This window comes from Silene latifolia, chromosome 10 (genome assembly GCF_048544455.1).
Source record: "Silene latifolia isolate original U9 population chromosome 10, ASM4854445v1, whole genome shotgun sequence".
NCBI lineage: Eukaryota > Viridiplantae > Streptophyta > Magnoliopsida > Caryophyllales > Caryophyllaceae > Silene > Silene latifolia.
In genome coordinates this window covers 95,954,885-95,967,784 of record NC_133535.1, presented here as the reverse complement: position 1 = coordinate 95,967,784, position 12,900 = coordinate 95,954,885, and the positions used below count along the sequence as shown (strand labels likewise).

Below are 12,900 nucleotides of genomic sequence, written 5' to 3'. Positions count from 1 at the left end.
ATTGTCGTCACGAGATTACTTTTATTAATGATTGATTCGGTTCCTTAATCGTATAATTCGTTTAATCTTTATTTATCATATTAGTTATTTAACTTAAATTCCCGAGTCTTTTAAAATAATTCAAGTCAGGTTTTGAGTCGGGTTTGTTAAAAGAGAAAAGTTACTATATCGGGAAAGTTTCCATTTTAAGAAATTCTACTTTAGTAACCTTCTATTTTGGGAAGTTGGGTCAAGCACTAATCAGGTTATTTTAGTTATCAGTTGGGCATAAGTTTGGTGTCGGGATTGTATTTCGGGAAAGCTTCTATTTTGGGAGATTTCTATATTTAGTAGTTAGTAATTATAAATATTATAATTGTTTTAGGTGACGGATTCGTGAAGGATGGATAATCAAATTCGTTGCTATATGTTCTGGACTGCTTGAACTGCTTAATTGGATTTGTTGGCACTTTGAGGTAGGGAAATACACTTGACCTATTATCGTTGTTGTTGAATTGTGTTGACTTGATTCGTGGTTGTTGATTTACGTCATGATTCATATACGGGAAGGTGATTGACTGAATTGATCGTGTTGAGTTTTTTATCACAACATTCGGTAGCTGGCATGTTTTCATTCATTAATATACATATTGTGTTGCATTATTACTGTTGAGCATTTCATATGCATTGGAGTTGGAGGATGGCGTAGGAGTGACGATGTTGAGATACGATGTGAGTTGTGATAAGGCCCAGGCGGGTTCTGCAGGACTTGCCCTGGTGTCCTCAGCTGCGAGCTGGCAGATCGGCTACGGTTGATATATATATAGTCTACCGGGGATCGGTATGGCTGGGTTGTCTGGGGTATGAGATATGAGATATGAGTTGAGATGGAGATGGAGGTGACGGAGGAGCATGCATATCATATTTTGTTGTTTTATCGTTTCCCTACTCAACCTCGTGGTTGACCCTGTGTATTCGTGAACACCTGTGATGACCCAAATATTGGCGAGCAGACTTGACAGGTTTAAGAGATAGGACGGGAGCTTGGTGGGCGTGAGACACTGGATCAGAAGACTTAGTAGCTAGATCATCATCTAGAAGACTTTCACTTTTATTTATGTTAGTTCTTGTAATTTGATTGAAAAGAGATTTTGTAATAATTAAGTTAAAGTAATTATATAATTTTGCCTTGGAGTTTAATTTGTTATTCACTACCTCGGGAAACCGAGATGGTAGCAGTCCGGTTTATTAGGGAATGTCTTGCTAAAGGCTCCTTTATAAACCGGGGTGTTACATTATGTCAATTTTATGTGTTTATATGTTGTAGTTTACTCTTGTGTGTGTTAAAGTATGAATCTTTACATGTTTCACATGTTCATTGTTGGATAAATTGGTGTGTGAAACCGTCTTATGGCTGTTTGAGGGATTCCTAGTCTTTTGTCACATGTTTGTTCAATTGGATTAAATGGGTTGTTTACATATGTTAATTAGAGAAAACTCCGTCTTAATCATGCTTAGTTGACATGTTTAATTATGTCATGAGATTATTTATTGGATTAATATTGTAAATGATGAAGTTGGTAGTATGGTTATTTTGAAATATGTCTTAAATGGTGATTTATTATGTGGGTATGTTGAGATCTAAGCTTTTGAATGAAAAAGATGGAATCTTTATGTTGAGTTTACCTTATTAAATCTTATTCATGAACATGGAGTAATTTATGAATGTTGTATGTTGTGGATTCTTGTTTTTAATTGTATAATTGATACTTGGAGGTTGATTATGTGTCCAACAATGATGTTGAAGCAACTTTGGGTAAAATTGGTGGTGTGTTGGTTGAATTTCTTCATTATAATGGTGTTATTTAAATTCTGGTGCAAATGAGCCGAAGCTCATCCTTGACAGAATTTTCGGGAAGTGACATTTTAAATGTTGTAAAGTTTGAGCTTCAGCTCATTGTGGACAACATTCATTTTAAGGTTGTTTTCTTATCAAGTGATCATCTACTTGGTTAAGTTAAGTGTTTTTATACGTTATTTTGCACGATTTACTTCATATGCTTCTTACTCTTTGTTCCAATGCTCATAAATGGTGCGGGTTTGGTCCCCACCCGGCTAGGAGTTCTCTTATGGTTTCTCTTCACTTATAACTTCTATTAATCATTTATTTAATTATGCATCCTTCTTATGATTGGTAAATGGTCAATTTAGGATTTGTTTATGTTATGATAATGCGAATTATTGTTGTTCTCTTTTGGACCCAAATGTGACGATTTACGTTGTGTGACGACTTGACATTCCTTATTTATTTATCCTTGCGGACCTTGGGTCACGGTTAGGTGCCATTGTTTCCGAGTTGGGTTATCCTTCCGCCTCTTCGGACCTTGAGGTACGGTTAGGTACCATGGTTCCGATTCGGGGTTACTCGACCTTGGGGCACGGTTAGGTGTCATGGATCGAGTCTTGGATGCGGATAGGTCACCGCATGTCGAATCGGGTGTCGCCCATCCCGAGAGTCTGGCCAGATTTAGACTAGGACCGTATTATGATCGTCGTCCTACCAGGAGGTTGGAGTCTAGGGGTTTGTCTCGTGAGTCCATACTACGTAAATGTCTTGCTTGATTATGGTCATTGGCGTGTCCTTATATGCGAGAGTTCACGTCTCCTATGATTATTTGTGAGAGTCTTGGTCCTATCGGATACTGAAGGTGAGATGCAAGCCTCTAGTTGCGATATGATCGCTGGTTCTCCATGCCGAGGGGACTGGATGTGAGTACGCGGATTTGTCTCCCGGCTGGCTGGTTTGCCTAGCCGAGACCCAAGTGACAAGCCGACAGGCTGCGTCGGTTAGGCTGTCAGATATGTTGAATTGCTGTGGATATCTTTGACCTTGCTCAATATGTTGACTCGGTCAGCGGGTGCAGAATATGCCCCATCAATACTTTTTACCATTACAATTACACTTATTTATATAGTATTGAAATAACACTTTTGGTTGTTAGAATTACACTTTTCGTTGTTAGAATTACAGTTTTTACCATTACACTTTATTTGTTGTTAGAATTACAGTTTCTGTTATTAGAATTATACTTTTTAGCATTACAGTTACACTTATTTATATAGTACTGAAATTACACTTTTGCTTTTTAAAATTATATTTTTGTCTGCTAGAATTATACTTGTTAATATTACAGTGAACTTCTTTATATAGTCTGGTTGAAGTGACACTTTCTTTCCATAAAGTGTTTTTTTTTGTATCTAGAATTACACTTTTAAATTTACTAAGAGTCACTATTGTTCAACTGCAGTTGAAGTTAACGTGCAGGATTCGCCCGTAAAGTCACTCGAGTTTACATGCACTGTATATCCCACTGCAGAGTTAGATGAAGCTTTTCGTTGTGCTTCGGTTCAAGAGAAAGGGGAGCCTGAGACTGGCGAGGTTGCGGCAGCTGTAGGTGCAGGGGCAACGCATGTGGAGATCCCTGTCCCAGAACCGTACGTGCCCTATAGTCATCTAAGCTACCATCCATTTTTACTTCACTCGTTCGAGGTCTTACCCTGCATAGAGCACGTCATTGAGAACCTTGGTTGTTCGATAGACTGCGGTGCACCTTCTCCTGATTAGAAGATCGTCACGTTTGTATCGGAATGGAGTAACCATGCCCTTGACCCAGTGTTCAGTAGGAGGAAAATGTGATTGATTATGTGTTTAATGAATCAGATGCGTTTGACAAATTGTGAGTAATTGATGCATTTTGTTCTTATAAATGGTTATGTATATATTGAGATTGTTTTTCTAATTAAATATTGATTTTGTAGGGAACATTTGGTAACATTTAACGAGTTTTGGTTCATAACCCGGGAAGACATTGTCACTCTGAGGCCCACGCAGCAAATTATGACCAGTGTAATTGATGGTTGGTGCCTACTTCTCAACCATATCATGAAGCCTACAGCTGTATCCCGTTGTCTCTTCGGCATGAGTCACACAGTAAGTTATTCTACTGTTAATTAAATTTGTGTTGCAGGGTAATTCCTACATTATGGTTGGGAACAATTTTGTGTTAGAATATAATTACACTTTTCTCTACAAAAATTACACTTTTGTGTGTGATGAAATGACAGTCTTTCTGTGTTACAGTTACATTCTCTTTACATATTGCTGAAATTACACATTTTCGTTATTAAAATTACACTTTTTGTTGTTTTTTTTCGATAAAATGTAAGAATTATATTAAGGATCGGGTAACCAATACATCGGTTTTGGATCGAAATGGGCCTAGCCCATCTAGCAATCCTTACACAACCTCATCAGACAAACAAAACCAAAACAACACGGCCTCAACAAAAACCTAATAGCAACAAAATCAGACGCCGTCTCCTCTACTTTCCCCCTTTCATCAACCTTCAGATTCTTACACCCAAATCAACTTTCAATCTTTCAAATCCTTTGATCTCAGAACCGTTTAATGAAAACCAATTGCTCTAATCCATCGCCCATCTCCATCTGATGTTTGAGGACGAAGACCAGAAAATCTTGTTCTTAATTCCTTAATCATCAGCTGTATCACTCTCTCCGGTCTCAAAATCCTTGCCTCAAATTTGCAGGAGTTCCTCTGATGCCAAACCTGATAGATGCATGCATTCACAACCGAGTTAATGAGACTTTTTGTTGTTAGAATTACAGTTTTTATCATTACATTTATATATTGTTGAAATTACACTTTTGGTTATTAAAATTACACTTTTTGTTGTTAGAATTACACTTTTCATCATTACAGTTGTATATTTCTGAAATTACACTTTTGGTTGTTAGAATTACACTTTTTGTGCTTAGAATTACACTTTTTATCATTACAGTTATATAGCTACTAATGTCATTAAAATTGCACTTTTGGTTGTTAGAATTACACTTTTGGTATTTATCAACCTTTTCTGACAACATCATCTTTCTTATCGCAACATTAGGACTGGGCGCGGTATATTTGGAAGGACAAGAAGAAAGGAAAAGTGTTGAATAAAGATGAAGATGTTTTCGGTTTTGGGACAGTTGGTGATATGGTGAGTTCTTCACCATTTCAAACTTGACTCGAATATGGTGAGTTCTTCATATTTCAAGATAGGGCATGTGTAGCATTATTCTGTACAATGTTTGGCTAAACATTACATATATATGTTGAGATCTTTCTCCTGTATTATCCGGTGATGGTGATCATTAATTTGTGTGTGCATTAACTTCTTAACCGAGCAAATTGAGTACCTTGACAACCGTAAGTATGATGAAGACTTTGAAAAGCTGCCTTATGGTGGGATTGCACTTATTACGGTAATTTTGCTATAAAGTACTCAATTTTGAGAAATCATTTTTTTCTAAAGAACTGTCTACCTAACACACACACACACACACACATGTATATGCATATATCAGGTTGCGTTAAAGGGGAAGTATTTGGTGAGTAAAGGTCTGTCTAAAGGCTCAAAGGTCGCTGATTTTAAGCTCATTAACATTCAATTCAGTTGGCAAAAAGTTGGTTATTCGAGAAATGACTGTGGTGTTTATATGATGCTTACAATGATGTTTTATTTTGGGAACCTGTTTGAATGTGGCCTTGGGAAGCCCGTGAATATGAACCTGTTTCGTGCTGAGATTGCGGCAACCCTTGTCCTATGTGACATTAACAAGGAAAGGGAAGATGTATTACGCCGTGTTGATGCTTTCAAAGAGGTTGCTTCTCATCCACTGACTATCAACTTGGATGCCAACAAGAGAAAAACAGTTGCTGATATCGGGGCTAGCAAAGCAGCAAGCATGTCGTGCTTGAGATCAAGAGCCCGCCGGTAGTTACGCTTTGTTAGTATGCGGCCACCTTCTGGCCAAAAACTATCTGCCGTAAAGAGCCACCCTCGTGGGAAGGGGGATGGGTTGGGTTGTTCACTTGATTGGCGTAGTGGTGGTGCCAAGACTCAAGTGGTGTCCAAGCTGCTCCGGAACAACCAAAGTTTGATAAAGGATATTAAAACGTTCGAAAGCACGTTGTCGACTCATCGCTTGGTGGATGACCAAAATTTCGATGATGGGTCGGTTTTCATGAATTTCACCTAGTTTTGATTTAATTGTTAAAATTACACTTTTGATTTTTAAAATTACACTTTCTGTTGTTAGAATTACGATTTTTGTTAATAGAATTACACTTTTTACCATTACGAGTTACACTTATTTATATAGTCGAAATTACACATTTGATTGTTAAAATTATACTTTTGTGTAATAGAATTATACTTTTTAATATTACTGTTATACTTATTTATATAGTGTGGTTGAAGTTACAACCAAAGTTTGATAAAGGATATTTTGTGGGCCAGTTTGGTGGATGTCCAAAATTTCGATGATGGGTCTGTTTTCATGAATTTCACCTCGTAAATGACGCTATCTGAAAATGTCAATTTTTCACTCAGTTTTGTTTTATGTTATTACGTTCGCAGTGAGCAATTAGTTTGGTACACTAGGCACGCTCAACTACAGCTGAAGGACCTAATGTCTATGGCCCCTGATAGACCAATGTCGTGGAATGTGATCGAGTGTTGGTCGATATTGCTGAACCAGTTAGAGAAGGAGGAATACGGTAAAGAGGCAAGGATGGCATTTCTCGGTATCAGGCACATGGTAATTAAAGTTACTCTTATATAGTTTTATTTATACGTGCTTTAGTCATTCAACTTTTGTGATACAGTTACGCTTTATAAAGTTACCCTGTAGTTACACATTTCTGGAGTTAAAGTTATACTTTTTTGTGATACAGTTACACTTTATAAGCAGTCAGTTTTTCTTATTAGAGTTATACTTTCACTTAAAGTTGTTATTTATAGTTCATGGTCACTGTTTGCTTGTTTAGGAGATGTTGCTTGTATTGTTGGGTACTTTTGAGCAGCAGGGCACAGGCACACAGCAGGAGAACCTGGTTGATAAACTGTTCAACGTGTGGGACACCTTCATCGTCGACAGTAATCGAACTGCTGACATGAATACATATTTACTCTTTGTCCCATTCAACATCAGCGACCATTGGGCATGTGTATGTATCAACTCCAGAGCACGGACCATTGACTTGCTTGACCACCAGCGGCATGCAGATTTGGACAGATCACTCATGGGAAAGGCGACTCGTTTAATTGTACGTTGTCCTCCAAATCTTGCCATCTAAAACCTGTTAATATAATACTCTTTTTAATGTACGTTCAAATATTTTAGGGAAGTTTAATGAGCGACTACTTGGACTCAAGAAAATTTGACAAAGGAAAAGAGATTGTCAATTTTACAGTCCGCCAGATACCGTTTAGTGGTGTCTCAAATGTTCTCAACATACCAGAGTCTCGTCTGTTCACCATGATGGCGATGCTATTGTACGAGGGTGTTTCATTTGAGCATCCGGACATGGAAAGGAAGGTTGCAAGGCGTTATTTGGTGATACAGCTAGTCGCAACACTTGTACTAGCTGACATGAACATCATACGACCTGCTGTTCAGAAGAAGGTGGAGACCTTTATTGTTAGCAAAGACAAATTATTCCAAGACGTGCAAAGCAAGCGTAGGATTAACAAGGCTGGAAAAAAAAATAACAAGTGTTAGTTTGACAATCTAATTTTGAATGATGCTCTGTATGAAATTATCTTGTTGATAGCTAGCATCATGTGACAGTTAATTAGGTGTAACAATGTAAGTAGGATCATTTTCTGACTTTGAACTTTGTACTTATTTTGGCGTTTTCTGCCTTTAATGAAGATAAGATGTTACTTCAAATTAATTGTCATTCTGATCTGATAAAGTGTATTTCTAATCAAAGAAACTGTAATTTTCCAACCAAAAGCAATTCCAGTTGAATTACAATATAAGTCACCAAAATTAGGACTTTAACAAAGATAAAATGGTACTTCAAATTAATTGTTATTCTGATCAGATAAAGTGTAATTCTAATACAAAAAGTGTAATTCTGATCACACAAAGTGTAATTCTAATCAAATAAACTTTAAGTGTGAACACACAGTGTAACTTTAACAAGTGAATGTTATAACTTGTGCGTAATTATCCAACCAAAAGCAATTCCAGTTGAATTATAATATAAGTCACCAAAATTATGACTTTAACAAAGATAAAATGGTACTTCATAATAATTGTTATTCTGACCAGATAAAGTGTAATTCTAATCAAAAAAAGTGTAACTCTGATCACACAAAGTGTAACTTTAAGTACGAAATGTTATAACTGGTGAATAATTATACAACCAAAAGCTTGTCCAGGGGAATTACAAAATAAATTAGCCAAAAGGACCTCATGGTTGCTCAATTATACATCAGAATTACAATTCTTCTTCTTCTTCTTCTTCTTCTTCTTCTTCTTCTTCTTCTACCTCTTCTTCTTCTACCTCTTCTTCTTCTTCTTCTTCTTCTTCTTCTTCTTCTTCTTCTTCTTCTTCTTCTTCTTCTTCTTCTTCTTCTTCTTCTTCTTCTTCTTCTTCTTCTTCTTCTTCTTCTTCTTCTTCTTCTTCTGCTTCTGATTCTTCCCCAAATGATGCCCCGGATCTGGTGGAGTAGGTGGGTCTTGTGTGCAAAAGGGTTAGGACAATTCCTCTTGTCGTGATTCGCTAATTGCTTGCAATTTTTACACATGCGCTTCGGCTTCATCGCCAAGGCTATTGCTTTAGTCTTACTCGACAAGAGTCTCTTTCCACTTCCCTTATTTTTCGATTTCTTTGGTGGAAATATAGTTACTTCCTGAGTAGTAGAACACCCAATAAGCGCAATCATTTGCTGTTCTTTACTCATATGTGAACCTAAAGTGCCAGTTTGTCCTTAAAATCTTTTATGAGAGACGAAAAGCTGTCAACTACTTCCTTGCTTCTTCCCATCAGTATCCCAACTGTCTGGTGTACTTCGGACCACATTTTTGACATGGAAATCTGCTTGGCATCTATTATATCAATCTCTTCGGCTGGATCACCATTACAATTGAAGGATTTTGACCGGAGTGCATCTTTACACCATCTGTTCACAACATACTCATCCGGTATAGTCTTCACTCCGTTAGATGAGTAAATCCATATTATATGCCTGCACAGAATTCCCTTCCTTTCAAGCATTCTGCAGCTGCAACTTGCTTTATACGTAACTAGTTCACCAATATATAGTAAATTGTTAGATAGTCACAGCTATATATTTCGTAATTACAATAGGAAAATGTGTAATTTCAAGTAAGAGTTAGTGTAACACTTTTCATTTCTAAAATTACACTTTTTGTTGTTAGAATTACAGTTTTTGTTATTAGAATTATACTTTTTACCATTACAGTTACACTTATTTATATAGTACTGAAATTACACTTTTGATTGTTAAAATTATACTTTTGTCTGCTAGAATTACACTTTTTAATATTACAGTTTCACTTATTTACATAGTCTCGTTGAAGTTATACTTTCTTTCCATAAGGTGTTTATTTTTTTATCTAGAATTACACTTTTAAACTTACTAAGTGTCACTATAATGTAACTTCAACCAGGAAAAAGATCAGAACTTCAGTATTCAAGGCTTTTACCTGGGCAGTACGTAACATCGTAATTCCTGTCCCTGCTTGCATCTCTTACAGTAGTCACCTCTAAAGAGTCGATTTCGGCAAAACCTCTACTCTTACATGTATCAATCGAATACTTGGCCTCCTCTTGGAACTCCTTAAAAACTTTATGAGTGTACACCTTTGCACCGTCAGCCTCAAGAGCCAAATGCGTCTCCATTTTAGGAGAAGTGTGCTTGTCTTCGTTGTCAAGCTTCTTATGCGTATGCCGTTGTTGGTCCATAGCACTCTTAAAACGCAGAAAAAACTCAAGCAATGTACCTGATTTGCCCTCAAATCTTTTAAAAAAACTATTTTCACTCTTTGATCTTTGGGTCGTCCTCATAACAGCTCCCATCTCTAGGTCCCTACAATGTGCCATTACCCACTGGTTCCTTTTCGAGAACATTTCTTTAAACCAGTCAATGTTATTGAGTCCATGTTCTTCGCCTATCTCTTCCCATCTGGCATCGAATTCTGCCGCTTCAATGTCCTCATCCCATATAATGGTATTTAGTTTCCTTATAAATACAATATAATCTTCTCTTGTCACCCCATACTTAGTAGGTACTTTGTTCATGATATGCCACATGCAAAATCGGTGCCTCGCTTTCTTGAACACAAGTGGCACCGCTTTCAAAATGCCTGGATCCTGATCGGTAATAATATAATTAGACTCCTTTCCACCCAGTGCCACCAGGAAACGTTTCAAAACCCACTGAAAGGAATCAACATCCTCATGTGCGACAAGGGCTGCACAGAATGTGACAGACCGCTTATGGTTATCCACCCCGGTGAACGGTGTGAAAGCCATATCGTACTTGTTGGTTGTATACGTTGGATCGAACGACACACAATCCCCAAAAGCAGAGTAATTCCTTCTTGCAGCACTGTCAGCCCAAATAGCTCTACTCAAGCTACCGTCAGTGTAATACTCCGTATTTTAATAATAAATTGTGAAGATAATTTATGTAATTTAATAATTAATTATAAGACATTTCTAATAGTAATTATAATAAGATGTTAATTACATAATAAATTAATAATGCAAGTCGGGAATTGAGTTTAGCTAATATTTAGCATTGGGCCGTGTGCCATTGTTGTTTGGACCGAAATCTATTTAGTTGGTACGAGGGTAATCGGGAATTAATAAATAAATAATATGGGAATAATATTATATAAAGGTAATTATAATTATGATAATAATAATAAAATAGTAAATATTATATGAGGAAATTATAGTTGTGATAGGATTAATAGTATATAATAAATAATAATGATTTAATTATAATGACAATTCCTACTACTAATTAGAATAAGGAAAGTTACATGGTTTCCTAATTGGCCTCCTATTCTCTAAATCTTACACTATAAATACCACCTCAAATCTGAGAAATAATTCACAAATTAAAAAGAACAAGCTTTAGGAGACGGAAGAGGAAGGAATTAACATAAACCAATTAATCAGCTCGAGGTAATTATCCGTCTTAAATCAATTTATATTCGTTTCATGTGAGCATCTTTAAGACAACCGTATGACTTGTATAGACCGCCATAGGACACGAGATTTGAACCTAGAGCGACCTTGCACTGCAAATTTTCTGACTTGACCATATTTGACCGTCGTTGACCTTGTTACGGTGGCTTTTGGGGCGGTTGAAAGACGGCTGGCAGAGGGGTTATACGGGTTGGTTGTGGGTATTTGGGATGGTTATTTGACCCACTAATTGGACACGCCTTGACCTGGGGTTTGGGTGGTTGATGTTGGCGGCAGGGGGCGGTTGTGCTGGTGGTGTTTGGGTGGTCAGGTATGGTGGTTTGTGCGGTGGTGACGGAAAACAGGGGAAGTGACTCGTGTTTGGGCAGGTGTTTCGAGGGGTTTTTAATGGTTGTAGGAGGTCCTGGGTAGGGTGGTTTTTGGGTGGTATTTGTCGAGGAGGATAGGGAGTTGATTGGTGGTTGTAGGTGGCGGTGAAGGTGGCGTTAGGTGGTGGTTACGAGCGTGTTTTGTGGGGGTGTCAGGTGAGTGTTGCGGTTGGTGTCGTGTGATAGGGCGTGGGATTGTGGGTTGTTGGTGGTGGTGTAGCTGGCGGTTAAGGGTGAGTTGGGTGCGTGGGGTTGCAGGCTAGGGGTGTCGAGGCTGGGTGGTGGATGTGGTGGCTTGTGGTGTCGGGTTTGGTGGGTTTTGTGAGGGGTGTTGGTCACGGTTTATAAACCGTGTATGGGGTGATGTGTGGTTGTTTTGTGACGGGTTTTTATTTAATTATTTTGGGTAACTCGGGTTATAATTGAATCGGGTTTTTAAGTACCGTAGACCTTTAATCATAATAATAAATAATATATTCGAATAATAAATATAAATTTATAAATAGTAATTTGAAGTAATAAATAATTAAATTGAATTATAATATGTTGATTAGGTGACGGTTGTGAAGAACTATAATCGAATCGGATTGCTTTATTTATTGGATTGATTGAGCTGCGTAATTGGAATTACTTGCCAGGTAGGATAACTACTCAACTTGTCTTGCTATTTATTTGATAAGAGGAATTGTGGAACTGTGTGGTTAATTGTCGTTGGATGAATTATCAGATGTGAATTATATGTCGTTGGTTTATATTGTGGTTATTGGTTTATTCATATCGTAATTATTGGATACCTCAGACTCGTTCTGGGATGATTACTACTATTATATTTGAGCATGGCATTTGTGTTGGATACCTCAACTTCGGTTGGGATGGTGAATACCTCAACTTCGGTTGGGATGGTGAATACTTCAACTTCGGTTGGAATGATGAATACCCCGGGCCAGGGATTGGCGGGATGAACGGGTGTTTCGGGTGATGAGCTCGGTTGTATTTGCATTATATATCATATCATTTCACTTTGACTTGTTGTTGGTTATTCCTACTCAACCATTGGTTGACGTGTTTGCTTTTGTGTCAAAAATAAAATTGGTGCCTGCTTTAATTGATGGCATCCTGTGGTGAACCATTTAATATTTTTGGTTAAATGGGGAGCGATTTAAATAGCAGGTTTTGAGTTAGCTGACTTGGGAGCATTGGGAAGAGAGCTCGACTTGGAACCTTAGAAGAAGTCTAGATCACATATATAGTTATATCACTTTATTTATTTCCGCTGCGAGATGTATTTATTTTTATAATAAATTTTAGTTGATTAAAGTTGTAAAACATATGTAATCATTAAAGTTTTATTTAAAGTACTTTGGTATTGTTGTACTTTGTTATTCACTACCTCGGGAAACCGAGATGGTAACAGTCCTATTTATTTGGGAATGTCTAGCTAAAGGCTCCTGAAT

General features: G+C 37.3%; 1 protein-coding gene across 1 annotated transcript; it reads right to left on the bottom strand.

The window, feature by feature from the left end:
* Positions 1-8,807: 8,807 nt before the first annotated feature.
* Positions 8,808-10,394, bottom strand: LOC141607926 (protein FAR-RED IMPAIRED RESPONSE 1-like). Its single transcript, XM_074427276.1, has 2 exons — positions 9,566-10,394; positions 8,808-9,142 (listed from the first exon to the last, which is right to left on the bottom strand). Exons 1-2 carry the CDS (start codon positions 10,392-10,394, stop codon positions 8,808-8,810), a joined length of 1,164 nt encoding a protein of 387 aa, XP_074283377.1.
* Between the last annotated feature and the right edge of the window lie 2,506 nt (positions 10,395-12,900).

Coding starts and splice junctions, on each gene's coding strand:
- LOC141607926 (XM_074427276.1), bottom strand. CDS start 10,394: ATGGCTTTCACACCGTTCACCGGGGTGGATAACCATAAGCGGTCTGTC. Junction 9,143..9,565: donor CGATGTTACGTACTGCCCAG/GTAAAAGCCTTG, acceptor TTGGTGAACTAG/TTACGTATAAAGCAAGTTGC.